Below are 22,804 nucleotides of genomic sequence, written 5' to 3' on the forward strand. Positions count from 1 at the left end.
GCTCCATTTTAGTCTGTGTGAACCAGAAAACGATGAATCGATTACTAAAATAGTTGTCGACTATTTTAATAATCGATTTGTCGTTTCAGCCTTAGTGAACACTGAATGTTGCTGACCGTAGGTATGTGAGCCACGGATAAAAGTGGGAGGGCACAGCCCTACAGGCTTATGAAAATATTGTGATTTTAATTGTGTCGGGCTCGGTTGGACTCGGACACTAATATCTAAATGCCTTACGGGCTCGGTTCGGATTCGAGCACTGCTCTGTCGGACGGTGGCTGGGCTCGGACAGAAAGAAACGTCCCGATCCGCATTCTTTCAGGTGTTAGTATGAAGATCAATCAGGGAGTCGATAGTCCCGTGCATTTCTCATCCTGACAGTGGAGGCGGCATGAGAGTGGAGCCTGCACCGGAAGCGAACTCACAGCGGAGGCCTGCAGGCAGGACCTCACAGCGGAGGCCTGCAGGCAGGACCTCACAGCGGAGGCCTGCAGGCAGGACCTCACAGCGGAGGCCTGCAGGCAGGACCTCACAGCGGAGGCCTGCAGGCAGGACCTCACAGGTGAGGCCTGCAGGCAGGACCTCTTGGAAAAAGTTGCAAATTTATGAGAAAAAAAGTCACAGTAGTAAAAGATAAGATAAGATAAGATAAACCTTTATTAATCTCACAAAGGAGAAATTCACTTGTTACAGTCGGCGTTACTTCACAGTCTTATTATACAGTCTGACAGCAGTGCAAAGTAGAAAGTATTTGCTAGATTTTTTTTCCCCGTTATGTGCATAGAACCTTGTTAGCCTCCAAAACAAAAGCAGCTGAATTGTATACTTAAAGATGATGAAGTCTTGTCAACATCGCTTATAGAGCTTGCAGATGGAAATGAGCTCTGTACTATAGTCTTCTCATGTTTTTGATAATGCTCTGTCAAATAAATCAAATTTGAACATGAGCAAGGCTAGATACTTTGTAGTATCACCACTCCAAGCAAAAAATACAGTTCAGCTGCTTTTATTTTGGAGGCTAACAAAGTTTTATGTTCATAACGGAACTATCTTTGATTTTTTTCAAGCAAATTTGCTACTTTTTTCCATCACAACTGTGCATGTTTCAAAATCTCATACATTAGCAACTTTTCCCCACAGATTTGCTTAATTCTTTTCATGTGTTTCCCCGTCACTAGGAGACCCTAATATCAGTGTATCATCAATGCTTATTGCAAAGAAGCTGCATCTGGAAAGTCTCTCTACTAATAAAACTACATTATAGTCAATATATCATGGAATAAAGCTGGTCTGTAGCGCCATCTTGTGTTTATTTCAGTGCGCAGCCATATATAAGCCATATATTTTAATTTACGGGTAAAAGTCCCCTTGAAACTTAAATAACAGGTACAAACACGCCCTGATAAATATTTAAGACACTAGCTAAAAAATACAAGTTATCTCTTAAGTACATGTACCCTACTTGAGTAACTTTTTAAATAAATTGTAGCTACTTTGGGTATTTGTTTCATCTTTTTTTCTTTTTTACTTCTACTTGAGTAAAATTATATTGATAGCTGTACAAAATGTTTACTTTTATTACCGTGAGTAAATAGTTATGCGGTAAATGCTTCATTTTGACATATAAAATGTAGTTCGTCTTGGGCACAACGTGATGAAGTGCTCCAGATGGCTATCTATTGGAAATATTGTAATGCGATATTATTACTATTGTTGATGGATGTGTTTTTCTATGCAAGTTTATTTTGAGTACAATAAGAAAAAATACAACTAAAACAAGAAATTATAGTCTGATTGAACTTTATTGAAGCTTACAGGCTCGTAATGATAACATAGCATACCCACATAAAGCTGCATTATGATTTCCAAGTACAGTATACTCTCCCCAACAATCTGATGGTGAATGCTTTTTAAACACCTTAGCATAAATAAATACAGAGAGCGTTTGAGACATAAAAACATGCAGCCTGTTATCCCGACACAGAACGTCACAAATCATCAAGAATGTTGAAAGCAAGAGGCTGTAATAATAATCAACAGAAAATAAAAAACTGAAAAAGAATGAAAATCACTTTTTCCCTGACACCATTGCCCCAAATTCCTGGATTGAGATTTCTTTCTTCAAATATTGCTGGTATTGATAATTTGTGATGTGGCCGTACTTCAGAGCATCGTCGATGGAGAACTTTTTCCCCGACTTGCGGTCATGCAGAACACAGGACTCTCCAGATGGGCCCTTCATGGTGATCTCCTCCCAGTCGCACTCCTGGCTCTGCAGGTTCACAAACATCTTCCAGTCGATAAGGCCAAGCTTGTAGGCCTCCTCTGGCCTCATCTCTTTGCCTGTATCCGGGTCGATGACCACAATGGACCTCCGCAGGTGGCTCTCGCGCTGCTCTCTCTTGATGCGGACCGCGGCCAGGTTCTTCTGCATCCTCTCGATCTCCTCGTCCTTATGCAGCGTGATGCGCCTCAGCTCCGTCAGCTCCTTCTGAAGCGAGTCCAGGCGCAGCTCCAGGCTCCTGCCGTCCTCTCGCGGGGACGATTCAGTGATGATGCGCGTCTCCTTGCTGGTGATCTCAATCTCGGACTTCAGTTTGCGGATGTCGTTTAGCAGCCTCTGGTTCTCTTGCTGAAGCCGGCTGCTTTCGTCGCGGATGTAGTCCAGCTCTTTGGTGGACTTGGTGTTGGTGAACTCCATTTCAGAGTATCGAGAAGTGAGTGTTGAAATCTCTATGTCCAACTCGCGCTTCCTTCGTTTCTCCTCCTCCAACGCTCTCTTCAGGTTCTCGATTTCAAGCTCGGCCTCTGGGTCTGTTTCCACTTGGACCTTCTCGGTACGGACCACCCTCTCCTTCACGTCCACCTTCTCCAGTGTCATGTGCTGTTGGATCAGGGCATTGAGCTCTTTCTCTAGCAGAGTGCGCCTGTGCCTCTCCTCGTCGAGCTGGAGCCTGAGGATGGAATGCTCCTTCTCCTGCTGAGGGTCCTGCTGCAGCACCACCTTCTGTTTGACCGTCACTTTCTCGCGGTTCTCTTTGTCGCGGATCTCCAGCTCGCTCAGCCTTATCCGGAGCCGTTGGATCTCCAGTTCGGCGTCGCGTCGGTGTTTGCGCTCTCGCTCCAGCTCCTCCAGCTGCAGATCAAGGTCCGTTATCTGCCTCTGTAGTTGATAAAGCTCTGTTTTCAGGCCCTCTTTCTGCTTCTGCTCATTGTTGATGCTCTGTAGGAATGTGTTGCACTCTGACCGGAGAACTGGGTCCTCTTCCATCTTGACCACCTCCTGTTGAACAATCTTCTCGCGGACTTGGGACAGATCCAGCTTCCTCAGCCTGATCCTCTCTTCCTGTTCAGCGCGCTCTCTCTCCAGGTCGAGCCGCTTCTTCTGTTCTTCTGACAGCTTTCGTTTGAGAGTCTCGATCTCCTCTTTAGTTTTGGGGTCTTCTCTGTACTGCAGCACTTCGTTCACCACCTCCTTGGTTTGCACTTGAAGCTTGGTATCCCTCCATCTTTGAATGTCATCTCGCAGCTGCCGAATCTCCATCTCAGACTTCTCCGTCATGTGTGTTTTGTCCACGATGTCGTTGCGGAGCCTCTCCAGCTCACGCTCAGTGTCAGGATCTGTCTTGTACTTGATAACTTCTTTGATGATCTCCTTCACTTCCACTTGAGGACCCCGGTTCCTTAGCATGGTCAGCTCATCTTGCAGGGATCGCAGCTGAAGCTCTGAGTCTTTGAAGCGTCTCTGGTGCTCCACAAGTTCTAGACGGAGGTTGGCCACTTCGTTCTCCGCTTTGGGGTCTGGGCGAACAATTTCACGCACCTTCTCTTGGACAATGACTCTGGCCTTCTCCTCCTCCATACTGGTGATCTTCCTCTGGAGGTCAGACTTCTCTCTCTGCGACGATCTCCTTTTGGACTTCTCGTCTTCGTATTGTCTGCGGAGGTTTTCCACTTCCCGTTCCAGATTGACATCTTTCTCCACTTTGAGAACCTCTTTAATAGAAATGGTCTCCTCTGCAATGGATTTCTCCTTCTCCAGCCTCTTGAGTTTGTCCTGTAGGAAGGTCAGCTCATCCTCCAGCTGCTTTCTGCTGTCCACATCCTTCTGCCTCCGGTCAAGGAGGATGCGATACTCACTCTCCAGCTGTGGATCGTTCTGGACTTTGATGATCTCCTCTTCAGTGATGATCTCTTGTTCTTTGTTCTTCTCCTCGGCCAGGAGCACCACTTGCTTCTGGATTAGGACCAGCTCGTTGTCTTTGACAATCCTCTGCCTCCGGAGCTCATCTAGTTCCTCACGGAGCTTGCGGATTTCCTCCTCCTGGCCACGGTCTCGCTCTATACGTAACACCTCTTTGACTGTGTACTGCTGAGCCCCTTCTTTTAGCTCCGTCTCCAGCCCGCGCAGTTTGAGCTTGAGCACTTCCAGGTCGTTTTCCAAGACGTGTGTGGTGCGGCGCTCCTCGGAGAGTTTCTGCTGGACTTTATGGACCTCCTCATCCAGCTGTGGGTCAGCAACCTTTTTGATCAGCTCTTTCTTGACAATGGTGTCCTGAGGTTTCTGTCCCTCAAGGATATAGATCTCAGTCTGGATGGTCTCCACTTCTTTCTCCAGCTGCTCCCTTCTGTGGATCTCATCCTCCAGCTGCTTCTTGATTCTCCAGGGCTCCTCCCCAGGTATAGAGGACTGCACTGATTGGACATTGGTGCTCTGGATGAGGACCTCTGGTTGCTGTAGGGAAGACAGTCTTGGTGTCATTTATGGCGCTTGTGTTTGATGCTTTTTAATTTGTTTTGAACAAAGTTATGTCACCTGCTTGAGAAGGCTGTGGGTGAACTCCAGATTCTGCAGTTTTTGCTTGTTCAGAGCATTCACTTCAGTATATTTTGATTCAATGGCAGCTTCCTGTTGAACAAAAATAAAATCACATAATTGAACATGAATAGCAAGAAAAATCTTACTACAGTAAACAGGGGCGCGCTGGGCCTCATTTCAGCCCGGGAATTTAAAGATTTAGACTGGCCCATGGGTCTACAGGATTATAGCTCAACTATACAGTAGTTCGCTGGCTTCATAAACCAGAGATTGCAGATTCACATATCACTCTAACAATTTTCTAACAATTTCACTTTTCACATGGGCCGCTGCACTGAGCCTGATAAAACTCCTCAGTCACCACCAAGTTATGCAGATAAAAATATATATACTGTATTCCTACTTGTCCATTTTTTCTACATTGAACACTAATACTTCTCTGTCTCCGCTGGATTGGACTGCACCAACTTTAAAATTAAAGCAGAGGGTTGTTCCACTTAAACACCCTGAAACACTTCTGAGTTAGTTCAATGTCAAATGTTCTTGTTTTGATAAATCAGTCATTATTTGATAGATTTACATGACAATTGCACTTGTGTTACTGGATTTATTTCTGGAACAGCAGCCTAGGTTCCTGCTACAGCCTAGTTAAAACCCTTTGGCCTGGAATAACACAATCGTGACCTATACCTGACATTTTTTTCTTTTGTAAGAAAGCAGAGTTTTTGCACGATGTTGTAAAAGTAGTGATATGAGGGGGGAAAATCCGCCTGATGCATGAAGCTTGCATTGTTATAGGATTTTTTGTGTATGGTCAACCCAAATAGTCAATATGCAACTAAAAGGGGTTTATCTTTTCCATCACAGATTGACTACGAAGGATGTCCGTGACGGTAAAAATACCAATTTCGTCACATTTTGACTAAAAAGGTTAAAATGAGCTATAGTGCCTTTAATTAATTATTTTATTCTGACAGCCCAAAACACATTAGATACTTGTCTTTAGTGTAGCCAAACACTAAACCCCTCCCAGAATAATAACCACAATGTGCTATTGAGAACATAGAAGAATTAAAAACAACATAAAATCAGCAAAATGCTCTTAAATAACAGAGGTACTACTACAGCTACACTGGCTTTGCTACAGTGCAATAAGGACAAATACAAGGCTTGTCAGATGCATTAACGAAAGTTTGCACTTTCATTTATTAGATCTTTATCTGATGACATGATCTGGCTTGTTTGGCACCTCAGAAAAAAACAAACTGCAGTTAGACAACTTAGACTGAGAACAGTAGACAATTCTCTTAGAATGCAATGTATGCCTTTCATCAGTAGAAAAACATTGTGTTTATTAATAATTTAGATAACTATGTACCCCATTAATTTGATTGTGTCCTAATTCAAACTGGGCCATCTTATACTTCTCCAAAGAGAAATGTATTACCTCTGCTTTGACAGTGAGTGCAGGAGACTCCAGTCTGCTTCTCTTGTAGGTCTGAGGCACAAGCCCATCATCAAGGTCAAGATAAGACCGGAACTTCTCGGTTTCATTCTCATAGTCCTGCAAAAATGCAAAACATTTACAATTGTATAGAAGCTTTTAACAATAACCCTATAGGCTATATTCTCTTACTTTAACGGCTTGTTGGTAAAGCTGAGCATTTTTGGAGACATTGTTGAGATCAGATTCTTTCCTTGCAATATCCGCAAGCAGGTTCTAAGGAAAAAGGTCATTTAGAACAAGTCCATTTAAAAATGTAACGTCATGATGTTAAAAGCTCTTTTGCGCCACCTTCTGGTTCTTCAGCTTGGTCTCTACTTGAATGGCGCTGTCTGTTTCGCGAGGCTCGTAGTTGGGGATACGGGAGAGCCAGCTGTTGAGGTTATCATAGTCGTTTTGGTAAGTCTTCGATGCCATCTTGGCTCTCTGCAAACACTGGGACCTGCGGTGAGATCACGGGTTAAGCTTTGCCCGGCGCCGGCGTGGACCTGATCTGGCGCCCCTCCCTTACCTGGTGTCGATCTGCCGGTTGAGGTTGTTGTAGCGCTTGCTGAGTTTCTGCACCTCGGACTCCTGCCTCTCGATGTCTGGACAGTGCTCCTGGAACTTTTTGGCCATGGTGTCACAGCTGACTTTGGCCAGGCGGAGGTCCTGCTCGCTCTGGGTGATCACGGACTTCTTGGACCTCAAGTCAGACGCGATATCCTGCAAATGAACACGAGCATTTTACACCACTCTCCTCCCCGTTATCCAGTTTCCCTCATCAACAAAAAAACCAAAACATGTTCAACAGGTAAATCCTCATGATCAGGAAGGATTTGTCTTGAGAGAGCCTATAGTTTTAAGTTTAAGAAATCCATGATGTAACAATGGTTACTGTCAAAATGCTGATTTTCTTTTGTTATTTTGGTTAGTATCTTTGTCATTACTGGGACAATCCACATGAAAGAAAAAACTTTCGACGTTTGTCAATTTCTCTCTGCTTTGTGTTCATGTTCTAGAATTCTATTTCAGTCGGAGCAGGTGCCAATGCAACTTCTACGGGAGAGAAACCGTTTTTGAAATAAATTTCCAAAAAGAAAAAGTCCAAATGTTTTCCCTGATCATTATTTGACAGCGATTGGACTCACAAACCTGACACATTATTCTCACAGCGGAAAGTCCAACTGACCAACATCACACAAAGGTTTTTGAATATTGTACCCACTTTTGGACGCCTTTATGAGGAATAATTAGACAATAGTTCATGTGGCAGTTTTTGTTTCGTGTGAATTGGCCAAAGAATAACAGAGAAATAGGCAATAAACTAAGACTAGAAAATCTGCATTTTGACAGTTACCATAGTTACGCCATGAAATTTTCAGCTGCTCCACTAGAAGGGGGCATGGCCTCGCGAGGGGGAAAATGGAATCTTTTGGGAAACACAATTTTCAACTCTTTTTAGTCATTTTCTGGTGGAATATGAACTTATTTATCACATAAATAAAGTCAAGTGTAAATTGGGCCCTTATGGATATTTCTTCACAGCAGATTATTCAGTAGAAGTGAAAAAACAGCAGTTGTAGCTAGCGCTAGCTAGTCGTTAGCATTAGCACGATGCTAACATGAAGCATTATGTTAGAATTCTCTGTTATTTATGTATTTATGGGCTGTTGAACCACTTTGCTCCTCCCCATGTCTCCGTATCTTTAATTAGTAGAAAACAATATTCACAATTTAGCGTTTGTTAAAGTCGTTTTTGAATAATTAAAGAAAGTTTAGATTTTTCTCCAAATTGTTTTCCCCTTAACTGTTTTCAAACATGACCATACATGGACAATTCCAGAGATGCCGTCTGTATCGGGAGTTGTTGTGTTCGGGAATGTGACGGCATATCGCTAAGCATTATGGGATTAGCAGCAATTGTAAACTAATGGAGATTTTAAAAGTTAAAATACTGGAGTTATTGTTCACCACAGTGTGACCAGCAGTCACTCAGCAGCTAACAAAGTTGTTCCACTGCTTTTTTCTTCACTTTTTATACAGTTTTTATCTATTGTTCAATGGAAATTTATGCTAACAGCTGCAAAGATGGCGGATCGCCATGGTAACTGTGGAATTTCCCGAACTCTATAGTTTCTTGTCAAATGAACACAACCTTTTAGTCCCGGACATCATCAAATTCTAGAATGTGAACAGTAGGTCTTCACTACTTCTTCGATGGATTCTGTTCCCATACAAATAAACAGGGAAGCCAGGCCTAATACTAAAGTATGGCGAGGTATGCTTTGTCCGTTTCATCGTCATTAATCATTTATATCACTTCTGTGGTTTCTGTATGATTAACATCTTATAAGATGTGATGTGATATAATGTTTAGTGGCCATTGGATGTACATGTGTCCCAAAAAAAGCTGAACCTAATTGAATTTGAGTTAGCATTTAGCTCATAGACACTTTTAGGCACTAATTTGTATATAACGTAATATTTGTATATTATATTTGTCTCCTCTTCCTAACTTTGTTCGCACGATGCACATTGTGTCACTCACTCCGAGCTCGCGCTGTGTCTTCTCCAGGGAGGAGAGGTCGGCCGGGGCCACCTCTTCACGGGCCAGCTTGTTCTCATAGCCGGACAACAGGTTCTTCCCGTTCTGCAGCGAGTTCTCCAGCTGGTTGGAGTTCTTCAGCCTGAAGCAAGCAGTGGGTTACTTACTTTTGGGAAACATTAGGATTACACAATAGGATATAATATTACGGCTTTACTTTGCATTATAAAACCATTCACACAAGCCATAACCTCTTAACCCCCGGCTTAACTGAGAGCATTTTCTCCAGCTTCGGCATTACGCAAATCTAAAAGCTTCTTACAGCCCACAGGCCAGTGTCACGCCTCAATTGAAATTCATACAAAACTGATTGAGATCTTTTTCCTTGTGGTGTTGTCAATTTTGACGTTTTTTTTAATTTCATTGCCTTTTTGTCACTTGTTTTTTCAATTCGTTGTCGCTCTTTTGTCACTTTCTTGTCGATAAATAGGGAAGCCAGACCCAATACTAACATATGGTGAGGTAAGTTTTGTCCTTTTCATGGCATTCATATCATTTCTGTGGTTTCTGTATGATTAACATTACTTATAAGATGTGGTGTGATATGATGTTTACTGGCCATTGGATGTATATGTGACACACAAAAAGCAGAACTTAGCTGAATTTGAGTTAGCATTTAGCTCAGAGGCACTCATTTGTATATAAAGTCAAATTCATAAATGATTTCCAACAAGGCTTAGACTTAAATGAGTCACTTTTCTGTTACTCTTCAGTCACTTTCTTGTTGTTTATCATCCTCCTTTTCGTCTTGTTATTGTTGCCATTTTGACGCTTTTTCAAGACGCTTTTCGATTTGGTTAAAGCCGAACTGGACAAATGCGCTCGGTAAAGGTGGGGGCTAGAAGGTTAATAAGAGCTAAACTAACGAATATCTTGCTTTTGAATGAAAAAGTTCCATAAACTCAACATCCCAGGAACAAGTCTGATCCTTTGTACATTTGAAGCAATGCAGTTTGCACAATCTGTTTCAGAACAATTTGGGTGATCAAACGTATAGTTAAGTTTCAAGTTTTAATAATAATGTGCCTTAGAGGTTTGGGCAACTTTGAAATATGCTTGAAGTAGGCTGTGTAAATCAAATATTGATTTTATAACTACGAAGCTCAACAGGCTCCACATTCTCCTCCCTCGGGCTAGAAGTACGACCAAGTGACTTTCTTTAATGCTGGAAAGGAAAACAAGTCTTACTTCTCCTGGGAGCACTGCAGCAGCTCCAGAACCTTGTTGTGCTTGTTGTTGGTCGCGTCCACCTTGCTGTACAGCTGGGTGGCGCTGGCACATTTGGGGGTGGACACCAGGAATTTGTTGGCCTCCTCCACTTTGGAGTTCTTCTCCGGCTCGATTCTACTGACTGCGTTGGCAATGTCCTGGATTTCCATTTTGGCAGAATAAATATTATCTCACACTGTGCAACTATACAAACTTTTTTTCAAAGACTGCAGGAATAGAAACAGTGGGTTGAAAAAGTATCCGTACCCCTTTAACTTTTTGACATTTTCCCACGCTATGGTTGAAATATATGTATACTGCATGTCTTAAAGTGCATATGACACATTAGACACAATGTTTGCTAAAACATAGTTAACACAATCTTTTTACAATATTTAAGATTTTACCCAGTTTTCTATCATTTGACCATTTTTGTGATTTTTTTTTTGTGATTTATAGTTTCACTTCCTTAATGCACACTGACAGGAAGTGACATAGATAGAGGCAAACAATCTTAAACTGTTGCCGTGCCAATCATGTTAACAATTCTTCATTCAATTGCTGCTTCACTGAAATAAAATGATAATTATTACTTACAACATATATTAACCACCTAAATAAGTTATATTCTCAAAATATGCATATGTACTTTCCATTATGCAGTAAATGAAAATAAAGTAAGTGAGTGACAGCACCTTCAGATCTTGCAGACGGTCTGCGCTGTCCTGCAGTGGTCGGTTTTGCTCCAGTGGGGGGCGTGTTCGGGTGTTAATGGCCTTTTCTTGTTTGTCCAGATCACTGACGACCTTGTCCAGGCCTGCCATGAGCTGACGGCACTGCTGCTCCTGAGAATCTGTGCGAGAGAAGAAGGGGGTTGTTTATTGCCACGCAAAACCACATCTCGCAGCAGCATGCTAATTAATCAGTGCTAACTAATCAAGCCTGAAAATCTCCACTAATGACATATTGACTCTGTTCAAAGGAATTTGTTTATATCTTATGGATGATGTACACTGTGCCATTTTTGTCTTATGAGACTTGTAGATGTCACATTGCTCGACGTGGGGATTGTAACATCGTGAGCCTGCTCTCTTCTCCACTGTGCAATGGTTCAGAGAGAGTTTATCGGAGCAAACATCAGGCTACAGAGGCTTGTGTTTAGCCGTGGCAAGTGTTAGCGGGGTTTATTTTCACGGAAAAGTGCAGGGAAAGTCGTGTAAAATGCTGAGTCAGACCTGCTCATGCCCGGCCTCTGTTGCTGACGACTCAGGCTGTGCGCTGTTGACGAGACACTTGACAGAGATCCGAGTTGTAGCGAGAGGAGCTCACTCTGCGACTAGCCTTCCGAAATATCAGACACTGCCTGATGTCGGTCGTACGATGGTTTTCCCACTGTACGACCTACGACCTGCGATTTCCAGCTCTGACCTAAGATTTTCCCCATGATGAGTGATTGCTTGTCACAGACGACCAAAACGGTGCAGTGTACATCAGCAAAAATGACAACATCATGCCTCAGACCACTAACCTATTATTGTAGCTACAGCTGCCCTGGGGTAGACTGACAGTGTTTGGAATTTAGTTGTTATGATCAGATTGATGTGACCTAATAACCTGTGTCATGTAGACCAGGCTATTTAGTGTACAAAAGCCCCGTGATCCAGATGTTTTTCCATTGCAATCTACAGTATTAACAGAAAAGCCCTTAACACAGTATTTAGCATCTAGTTTGCAAGATAAGACATGATTTTATTGATCTCAGAAATGAAGAAATTCACCTGTGCCCACGGCGACGCTGCTCTCCTTCCTCAGCTCGTCATAGCGCTTCTGCAGCGTAGCTTTGCTGCCTGCCGTCTTCTGCTTCAGGGCCTTCTGCTGACTGGACAGACTGGGGGGCACACACAAAACAAAGCTATGTTCTTTCTTTGCTCCATCACTGCGCTAGCCACATATATATCAATCATATATATCAATATCCTGTCATTCAGCTTTTGTCATCATTTGTTTGTACATCAGTTGTTTGTTTTTCAAGGTTTGTCCAATTACACCAACACTCATATACTTATACAATAACTCAGTACTCAAGTGTTCTGACCAAGGACTCATCTACTTGTATTTGGGTCACAACCTTGAACCTTTACTTCTTCTGGAGTAAAACTATATCAAAGCAACATGGGACGAATGGGCCACTACCACTGAAGTCAGTTTGCAAGTCGACTAGTCCGTGAGACCGCTACCCTGCTCAATGTATTTTCACTATAGCCGTTAGCATTAGCCTACAATGCTACCTCGTCATACTTTAGTATTGCCCCTGGCTTAACCACTCATTGCATAGGGATAGAACGTTCAATTTAAAACGAGTCCGGGATTCGACGGCGAACAAAATGTGCACATTTGTAGGAACAGGCTCAGATAGATAGGCATTTCTATGATTTCTATGGACAAAGGCTAAAGTACCGGCCTCATCTGAAATTGAAAATAAAAAAAGACAAAAAACAACTGATGTGGACGAGTCATTCTTAAACCACTGGGTAAGTTCTACAGGAAGTGTTTAGTTTAGTTTTAGTTCTTATCTTTCTCTGGTATTGAAAAGATACAACTGTTATTTTTAAGTTAAACCTACAGGAGCCTACAGACCCCTGCTACTGACTGCAGTGGCTTTGTCCCCTCCCCAAAAGTAAACGTCCCAGATATTTCAGCGGCAGAAACAGCTTTATTGTGACGATATCCAGCAACGACAGCTCATAAAAACTCAGCTAACGACAAGACGGATGGTAAACGAGTATTACAAGTTAGCAGGTGCTCCTCCTGATTATTTTTTGGGGGGGGGGCCAGAAAGGGAAAAACATGGCCCATCTCACTACTTTCTATGGGATAAGATCCGGAGAATGTCTGGAAGCAACGGTTGCTATGAGGTATGATTGGACACTGAAGATCGGGTTAAGCATGCGTGAAGGGTGTTGCATGTCACTCACTTGTCAGCAATGGCCACCGCCTCAGGGTCAGTGGGGGGGATCACGAAGCAGACGGCGGGGGCGTTCAGCTTCCGGCCCGCGGCGTCCTTGACGTCCCACTTGGATCCGTTGTTCCTCAGGAGAGTGTACCTCTCTCCGCGCTGGATCTGCCCCTACAGCGCAACCAGCAAAACTCTTTGAGTGAAACGAGCACCATACAAACACAACAAGGTCAACTGTGAGAAAGTTGTCTTGTAGAGAGCTTTGTGGGACTGAACGCACATCGTCGGTGTCCAGCTCGCACAGGGCCTCGATGGGCAGCAGCTTCTGTGGGGTCTCCCGCCGGTACTTGAGCGGCAGCACCTGCAGGCCACGCTTCTGCAGAGCTTTGATGCGCTCGTCGAAGTGCTCCAGCGCCTTGGACTGGTCCTGCACACACAACAGACCCCCCTGTCACAGCCTGTCACAGTATCACACGGTGTTGAGGAGCGTGGAGGAGCAGAGGGGCCTTACGTCCAGGTCGCGCAGCAGCCCCTCGGTCTGGTACATGTCCTTGAAGTCAGGGTTGTACTTCTGGCTGACCTCGGTGTCCAGGCGCCGCAGCAGGTCCTCGGTGTCGCGCGCTTCCTTGTTGTACTGCACAGAGAGCACACGGAGTCACTACTAAATCAAATCAACACTAAAGCGCTGCGAGCAGAGGTTCTCGTGCTGACCTTGTGGTACTCGTCCATGTGCTTGAGATGGGTTTCCTCGCAGATGAGCAAGTTGAGATACTCCTTCCAGTCGGCGTGGACCGCTCCCATGTGAGCCTGCAAATAAGTTAAGTTAAGTTAAGTTATGCTGCATTAATCTCTGTGGAGAAATGAGTTCTCTGCATTTGACCCATCCTCAGTGTCGCATGGGGCGAGCTGTAGGAGCAGTGAGCTGCCAGCAGTGGCCGGCGCTCGGGAACCCATCTCCATGATGTGGGGCCAGGCTGGTGGTCAGAAACACCTGGCTGGAGGATTAACCTATTGCACATGTTTTTTATAACCTACCACTAACCTATGCAGACACGGGGAGAATCGAACCCGGGACCTTTGACCTGTGAGGCACAAGCACTAACCGCTGCGCCACCGTGCCAAATGCCAAAACCAACAGTTTATGCACAGAACTTTGATTTTACAAACTGTAAACTGAAATGTTCAAGGCGTGCAGTATCGGTCAAAGTTTGGAAACACTTTTTTAATGTATTTTTTTGTGTTTTATTTCAAGACTATTTCTATTGTAGATTTTCATTTATGAATGAACAAAACATTTGAACCACCAGGATGATGCTGGGAGCTCTGTTGTCTCCCATGGCAAACAGGTCCTAGGTGACGGTTCAGACAAAGAGCGGTTCAGAAGCCCCTTATGAGAGACCAACAGGCCCGGTTAGAACCATGAGGCCGTCCTTCTGTGGACCCACCACCTGCAGGAGGAGCCAAAAGGGGCTGGTGCAATGTGATTTGGGCAACTCTAACAGCTGCCCCCTCGACCCGGAAACGGAGAAGTGGAAGAAAATGGATGGATGGAAAAAAGTTGAAATAGATTCTTCAAAATGGCCGCCATTTGCTTTGATTACTGCTTTACATGATTATAGTCACCAGAACCAGGAAAGTTAAACCATTTCAGGGAGCTCATGGAGAAAATGCCAAGAATAAAGGGAATTTACAAGAGAGAATCACACAACAGAGAGTTGAAAATAAAGAAACATCCGTGTCATATTTGCTCTATGTGAGTCTGTGTTTACCACAAAACGATGAATGGATTACTAAAATAGTGGTCAACTATTTCAATAATCGATTGGTTGTTTCAGCCCTATACACTTTTCACTCACGTTTGACTTGAGAATAGGCAAGTCAGGCATTAAATCAGGCTACAAAACCTTTTCAACTACTGTCATGATCCTGACACACCATGACTCCAACACAAACATCCATTACGCTCAGAAAAGAGAATCTGACCCACAGTCATGTTTGGCAAAGATCAATGAACCACTGCTTTATTGTGTCCCAGGCTCCATAAATGTGTCTTACCTCGAGGACGTTCTTCCCAGGGTGGCCGGCGGCGATCAGCCTCTCTCCGTCGTCGTTCAGTTTGGTGATGGTGGATTCCTTTGACTCCAGACATTTGCTGATGAAGTTCTGTGGAAACGTACACAGTCAGTCGGTGGTTTCGAAAAGGTCTTAAAAAACGGTCACAAAAGGCCAATAACGCTTAAGGCGAGACTAGGCAGGTGAAAGTATTGATTGATTTTGTGGTCAAAGTCGTGATTTTTGCTAGTTCCCTCCCTTAACATCTTAGTTTTCATGTCCTGGAAGTACTATGTGGCGTCACAAAGCTGGGTTTCCCACAGGTATTCATTCACAAATACTGATATATTCATATCCCCGTGTCCTGAAGGGTCAGGGAACCGAAATATGAAGATTAGTCGTTCCTACTCAATCTAAACTTTCCCGTCTTGGACTGAACAAGATTTTTACATTTTTTAAATCCAACTCCCAGCCTGATTTATTCAGCTTTGAACCTCCCAAAAAAACAAGGCAAAGTTTTATAGATGTTTTCACTTTTGATTAGCTTATTCAAAAACTAAACATGATCCAAAAAAAAAAACCTCTGAAAAAAAATCCTTGTTACTAATATGTATTTGCAGTATCCGTAGTACCTCATACTGCCTCTGGCGCGCCGGGTAGTCCAGGTTGGTGTCGCTCCAGTCGTAGTTGATCCTCTCCTCGGCCTGTTGGTCCATCCAGTAGAGCTCGTTGGTGCATCGCTGCATGTAGTCTCTGAGGCTCAGGAGGTTCCTCTGCCGGGCGCTGGACTCAGCCTAAACAAAACCATGCTTTATGTCACCACTCAATCGGAAATCAAACAGTTCCTCAGTACACACAGTAAGTAAAGTTACTCTTACTTGAGTCAATATTTTAGACTCTCTACCTTCCTCTGATTGGAACTGACTAGATTAAACCGCAAACATTCTTTTCATCATTCGACCAATAACCACAAACGTTTTGGAACATTGTCTCTACTTTGGACGCCTTTATGAGAGAATAATTGGACCTTAGTTCATACGTGCTGAGCGAGAAGACACTGATTACTGTGATCGTTTCATGTGGATTGTCCCAGTAATAGGGCTGCAACGATTAATCGATAAAATCGATTAACTCGATTAGTAAAATGCTTCGAACATTATTTTCCCGCTTTGATTATTCGCTTTATTAATATTTCTCATTAAAACCGCATGAAACGGGGCCGCCTACGGGCCCGGAACCGTAAGTGGCGCTCTATGGTTGTAAACACCAGAGCGGAGCTCGCTGTGCTAAACCTCGTAGCCGGGCAGAGCCAGGTAGCGGAGCAGAGAAACAGGCTGTTGTAATCATCAAAACACGGCTCAAACAAGAAGAAACTCCGCAACGAGAGGCGAAGACGGGACGGAGGCGAACGAGGCGAACGAGGCGAAAGGACACGGCTCCCCCCGCTCCGCCACAACAATGCTAACAGCTGCATCAGTGATGATTTACCATCAGGACGATCTACACTTTCATCCACTGTTACTTCAAAGTGTGACATAAGGTAAAGTATGACGGCGAACTTATCTCTTCCCCCCCTCACCAAACACAGACGTTTACATCCTACTGTATCTACTTCTCTGTTGCTGCAAAGTTTTTTGCGCTAAATATCTTTACGCTGTAGCTACAATTAAAATTAATGACAGAGATATTAGCCAGAAACCGAGGCAAAAACATCTTCATTTTGGCATAGCTCCCACCATGGAATTCTTTAAACTATAGAGACGGCAACGCGTCATACGAGGGGATATCTGCCTGACTGTAAACATATTCATCCTTATATCAGGTCCAGATGGATATTATTTCACTACAAATTTATCAGTAAAAGTGAAAAACAGCACTCTTACTAATATTAGCATATGTAGCATGAAGCTAATGTAGCTTCTTGGTTAGCATTGTCGGTTTTCAAAGTATTTATGGGCTGTAGAACCACTTTACTCCTCTTCATGTCTCTATATCTTTATTTAGAATAATAATAAAGTGTGAGGCTGCTGCACGGGCAGCTTTAACAAAAGGGAAGATACAGACTCTCATTCATGTGTGTAGAGACGGGAAACAGGGTCTGTAGGACTTAGGATGTTTGGTCCAGATTCTTTAAAAGTCCGTTACAGTTTATGGGAAATACTGTATGTATGTAAAGAGCTGCACTACATTAAACATGCCCAATCATGCAAAGAGCTGCTCTCTGATTGGCCAAGTTGTAGCATATGAACATACGCGACTCCACCTTAGAACAGTTTGATATCATTTCCATGTTGCTCTGAACCCCGTGGTTTCTGTGCGCTGACAGAACTCTTCGTCACTGTATGAAGGTAAACACGCAGTGTTTGTCTGCAAACACTGGCTCCAGGGCTAAAAGCAGACAGCAGGTCTGCTCCATAATAAGTGAATGTTGTTTCATCTTCCCACTGCCAGGAGCTGCAGTCAACATTAGTGTCTGTGAAGCTGCAGACAGGTTCTTACCAGGAGTTTGCTGTGCTTGGCCTGGAGGCTGTTCACGTACTCCTGAAAAAAAAAGACAAAACAGTGAAAAAAAACAACATTTGTGGGCAGTTTGTCCCTGTTTTACATGGAGAAAACAACAGCACTGCTGCACTTGCTCGTACGCAGATCTAAGGATACAAACTGAAGTCCTCTCACAACTGTTTGGTCCACTTTAAAAGTGAGGAACCTTTTATGCTAAAAATATATATAACCTTAATATTAATGTGTCTTTGACTGTGATCCAGCGGCTGCATGTGAGGCTAGCACGGCGCCTTTACTTTCATCATGATGGCCATGAGAATTGCAATTGCAATTGCTTTTTAGCCGTTTTCTGGCAGACTATTCATATTAATCACACACAAATAAAGTCAAGCCAAAATCGAGTCCATATGGATGTTTTGTCATGTTTTGGATGTTTCAGGAGAAACAAAACGTTGCTAACGTTAGCTTCCTGGCTAGCATTGTCCGTTTATTAAGTATTTATGGGCTGTGAGCATTTTGACAACACCGAAGAAAGCATGCAATGTGAAATTAAAGACTAAAGCGGAACTAAGTAACTCATGCCCCTAGAGGCCATAAGCGCCACTGCAGGTGTCGTAGCATGTTATGTTTTTTTACTCATTAATTGTCCGTGAGAGTAAATACTACGCTGACAGAAAAGACAAAGGGACAGAGGGATATTGTACATCCAATTACACAACGGAGATCTTTTCTTTCACTCAAACTTGGCTGAACTGTTTAAGTGGTGCTAGCCCACAGTTAGCTTTACCCGTTAGCCTGTTAGCTTCTTCTTTGTGATTTCATTGTGTGTATTGGTGACTCTGTCCCGGGGCAGGGAGATGAAAGACCCCCCAATCGTCCCATTAACACTTGTATTATCCCCAGAGGGACTACAGAAAGGATTTATTAAGGTAAACAAGGTCTTCTTTAAGACATTTTGTACCAATTATTGCAACATTTACTTCTTTACAATTGTACAGGACTCATAAACTCATGCTTCAAATTTAAGCCCTAAACAAATTTAAAACGCTTTAAGACCCCGTGGGAACCTTTTGCTGGTGAGCCATAATGTTATGCTCAATCATACAGGCCACTTTGAAACATGCAGCTCCAGCTCTGAAAATGCCATTTCCCTTTCACGAAAAGAGCTGCAGCAATTATGAACCCATTTGCTTTAAAGCTCTAGGAAACTTCACTTCATCTTACCTTGTCTCCGCTCTGGCTCAGGTGAGGCTTGAGGGCCTCCACCTCACTGTGAAACATGTTGTGCTCCACCACTTCCTGCTCCACAGAGGGCAGGTCCTGACCAAAGCTCATGGTCTTCAGGTTGTCCTGGAAACAAAGGGGAGACAGCAGGGTCAAAACATCATCTCGAAACATCGACTGATTATTCATGCTAATGTAGGCACGGGTGGGATTTGCGTCCCGTTGCTCTTCCCTCGGGCTCTTACCATCTTCTCGTCGATCATGTTGCCCCAGTTGACAGTGGGCTTGCCCTCGGTGCGGATCAGGTGGTAGATCCGGTCGTGGTCCTCTCGCAGCTTCCTGACTCTCTCACGCAGCTGGTGCATGCTGAAACACAAGTCACAATAATAAAAGAACTGAAACAACTTTGAAGACGATTGTTTCACTTGTCAGGATGCTATGAATGTATTTAGTCTTCTACAGAGCTCTACGACTCCTCATATGTGGGGATGGGGGAAGTGCGTGTGTTTTGCCCTCACTCCTGCTCGATCATCTCGGCCTGCGGGTGCTGCAGCTTCTTGGCGTTGGCGGCGTCCTCGTCCAGCCCGTTGAGTAGCTCCAGCGAGTTGAGGATGCGCTTGTTGGTGTCGTCCTGGTAGAGCTGCTGCTTGCCCTCGTTGATTTTGGCCACATCCTGTCAAAGCCACCACATAGATCCATGACGTTAGTGGTTATTCTGTTTACCTCGAGTATATTAGCTGACGTATGAAATGAGAATTCCACTTTTCATTACTTGTAAAATACCTTCATAATGTATTATCATTATCATTATCATTATCATTATTATTATCAATTTCTACTCTCTGGAAGTAACCTTAACCTTACTTGTACTCCCTTAATGTACTTGAGTATTTCTTTTACTGGCATCTCATCTTAGATTAATTGCTTAAAGGTTCTTGAATTAAGACAATTGATGCTGATTTTGAGTAGGTTTGGACTGATTTATAAGACTGCCAATGGAACAAGCATGTGCTTAAAATAAGAGCCAAAAAAAACTTGAATTGAGACAACAAAATCCCAATATTTTAGCAGTTTAAAGGGACCATACAAAGTTCAAAAATGTCAAAATTATGTATTTTCCTCCCCCTACATGTTCCAACAATGTCCTAATGTGTAGATGAGCTCAGACCTGTTCACCACAACTGCCTCTAAAATCCTGCACTCACTCAAAAAGGGGTTAATTCGGGTCAGAAGTGCCGTCATGCACGAGCTTAATACAGAAGCTGCAGTTACACATCTGACCTGGCGTGGCAGTAGTGAGTATAAAATGGCTAACTTGCATCTAGCCCCTTTAAAGTCAATTTCATTGAAGACAAGATGCCATTTTTTCTAGGGATGCAACAATTCATCGAAAATCTATTTAAACTGCTTAAAATGTGAATTGATGTTAAAAAAAATTTGTTCATTTTCATGTTTTGTAATTTTTTATGCAATGTGAAGTTAACTTACTGAGACAACAGCTTCAGTTTGTTAAAAGCAAAAAAATGCTGATGTTAAAATAAAAGAAAGATCTTTTGCTTAGCAAAAAATGAGTTATATGCATTTTGTAAAGAAAAAGAAGGAAAAAAAATCTTAATTGGGAACTTAATATCGAAAATGGAATGGCGGCTTGAGGGCATCAATACATCCCTCATTTTTTCCCAGTGTAGGGTTGATTTTATAATAATAAATTGTTCTCTTAATAGTTTTTATGTCTGTCATCTTGAGTGTTGTGAAGAGCTTTATAAATGAATGTAGATTGACCCTGAAAGGTGACCCTGTAAATGTGCCCGTGAAGAACCACAACTAAGATTTGCAATTAAGTCTTTTCCTCTTTCATTGTTCAATCAATCAAAGTTTATTTATATAGTACTTTACAACAACACCACCAGGACGACCACATTTCAATTCAAAAATGTATTGATTACATCCTAGACATCATTCAGTGCGTGGTATTAAAAGCCAGTTTGAAGAGAGAAGTCTTCAACCTGGACTTAAAAAGGGACAGATCAAGCTTCAGTACTTCTTAAAGTGATAATCTGGAAGTCTAAATGTTTTACAAAGTCGACCACCTGGTCTTTTGATTAAAAGTTAGCAAAAAAAATCTATATATTTTTTGTAAAGTCTTTCCTTCCCGGATCTCAGTAACTAATTAGAATCTAGTATCCTCCCGTGTTGACCAATGAGACGAGCTTTTGGCCTGTTTGGTCCAATCAGGGGGAAGTAGTGATAAAATTCTGTGCCTGATCCACTGCAGGTCAGTGAAGTGCACACATGAGCTGAGAGTCTGCTTCTGACCGCACTGACCTTGTTGAGGTTTGCCTCCACCTCACTGATGTTCTTCTCCACTTTGTCGGCATTCTTCTGCAGCTTCTCGATCAGAGCGCTCAGTTCTGTGGACGGAGCCCTGCGGGAACACGGGGGAGAGGCTTCGTTACGGCTTTTCAAAATAATCATCTCCCGAAGACTGACGGAAATGATCAGATTAGAAATGAAACGCACGCATGGGGCCCCACAGCACTTTATCATATTACTGCTCAACATGGATGTCTTGTGTTTTCCTTCCTTCCTTCCTTCCTTCCTTCCTTCCTTCCTTCCTTCCTTTACTTCTTCCTTCCTTCCTGTCTTTCTTCCTTCCTTCCTGTCTTCCTTCCATCCTTCCTTTCTTCCTTCCTTCCTTCCTTCCTTCCTTCCTTCCTTTACTTCTTCCTTCCTTCCTGTCTTTCTTCCTTCCTTCCATCCTTCCTTTCTTCCTTCCTGTCTTCCTTTCTTCCTTCTTTCCTGTCTTCCTTCTTTTCTGTCTTTCTTCCTTCTTTCTTTCTTTCCTTCATTCCTTCCTGTCTTTCTTCCTTCCTTCCTTCCTGCCTTTATTTCTTCCCTCCTTCCTACCCCCCTCCCTTCCTTCCTCCCTTCCTGTCTTCCTTCCTTTCTGTCTTTCTTCCTTCTTTCCTTACAGTCTTTTAAGTGTGAAATCAAATGTCCTATATCATGCTATATCTCTCTGCATTTTTTGACCATTAACTCAGGTCATATTGTTGATGAAAAACAGCGGTGTTTTGTTTCCGTTATTTCAGTAATCCTGCACATTTACACCACCAGCATCTTTCACACTCCGGTAAACGTCACACGGAGGAATCAATGAAGCTCCTGCGTGTTTTAAAGTCGAGACCATGACGTTCTGATTCGGAGACAGACCCAGTTCTCCACTCTGGTTTGCATATTTGCTGCTTGCTAGTCCCGTTTGCTCGTCCCAGCTTTCGTTATAAACTCTGGGAAAAACATAAATATAACAGAACCTTAAAGACTCTTATCTGGGGCTCTCCAGGCAGAGCAGGATGAAAACCACCCTAATATCTTCACGTCCACGTCAGCACTGGATCAAAGTCCAACATGCTTCAGTCACATAGTGTTAACGCCATTAGCTAATGCATAGAACAGGCACCGCATACGCCAAACTCTGTATACTTCTCAGAGCTGACCGTCACTGACTTCAGACTTCTGACCGGATGAGTGGTCAGACGTCACAAGCACAGCGCTGTTTGTACAAAATAATGGCAATGATGGCAGCCAAATTATTCTTATCATGATATTACAGCAAAAATAAAAATAAAAGGCTCACGAAATCGATGTATTACACAAAATAACATCACCATATATCGCTGTTTTTAGTGAAACAACAACACTGTAGCTTCAAAGTTGTAGCTACTGCCTGAATCAAAACGGGAAAGTCGTTGGTTATATAAATCTCTGAGCTGTTGCCTAAACTCATTTCTAGCTCTCACAGACTATTCCGCACATCCCGATTATTCTCTTGAGTTCATTAGGAGTTCATATAGACTGAGTTGAGACGTGGACACGGTGGATCGCTAATGCTAACGCGGTGCTAATGCAGCCTCTGAATGGTGCCTAATGACGTTAACTCAACTACAAGAA

General features: G+C 43.1%; 1 protein-coding gene across 1 annotated transcript in view; it reads right to left on the reverse strand.

Annotated features, from left to right (window-relative positions):
* Positions 1-1,897: 1,897 nt before the first annotated feature.
* Positions 1,898-22,804, reverse strand: part of ppl (periplakin) — a 30,883-nt gene continuing 9,976 nt past the window's right edge. The window contains exons 2-22 of the mRNA XM_079565311.1: positions 21,179-21,278; positions 19,372-19,526; positions 19,099-19,219; positions 18,854-18,979; positions 17,627-17,668; positions 15,760-15,921; positions 15,131-15,238; positions 13,787-13,882; positions 13,587-13,709; positions 13,356-13,502; positions 13,095-13,246; positions 11,898-12,007; positions 10,815-10,972; positions 10,099-10,277; positions 8,854-8,992; positions 6,835-7,028; positions 6,615-6,765; positions 6,456-6,539; positions 6,267-6,383; positions 4,817-4,909; positions 1,898-4,735 (exon numbers count right to left, since the gene is read on the reverse strand). Coding sequence (XP_079421437.1) covers positions 2,069-4,735; positions 4,817-4,909; positions 6,267-6,383; positions 6,456-6,539; positions 6,615-6,765; positions 6,835-7,028; positions 8,854-8,992; positions 10,099-10,277; positions 10,815-10,972; positions 11,898-12,007; positions 13,095-13,246; positions 13,356-13,502; positions 13,587-13,709; positions 13,787-13,882; positions 15,131-15,238; positions 15,760-15,921; positions 17,627-17,668; positions 18,854-18,979; positions 19,099-19,219; positions 19,372-19,526; positions 21,179-21,278 — 5,224 coding nt within the window. The 3' untranslated portion in view covers positions 1,898-2,068. The remainder of the gene's footprint in view (positions 4,736-4,816; positions 4,910-6,266; positions 6,384-6,455; positions 6,540-6,614; positions 6,766-6,834; positions 7,029-8,853; positions 8,993-10,098; positions 10,278-10,814; positions 10,973-11,897; positions 12,008-13,094; positions 13,247-13,355; positions 13,503-13,586; positions 13,710-13,786; positions 13,883-15,130; positions 15,239-15,759; positions 15,922-17,626; positions 17,669-18,853; positions 18,980-19,098; positions 19,220-19,371; positions 19,527-21,178; positions 21,279-22,804) is intronic.

Source organism: Gobius niger (genome assembly GCF_951799975.1).
Source record: "Gobius niger genome assembly, chromosome: 10".
Taxonomy (NCBI): Eukaryota; Metazoa; Chordata; class Actinopteri; order Gobiiformes; family Gobiidae; genus Gobius; species Gobius niger.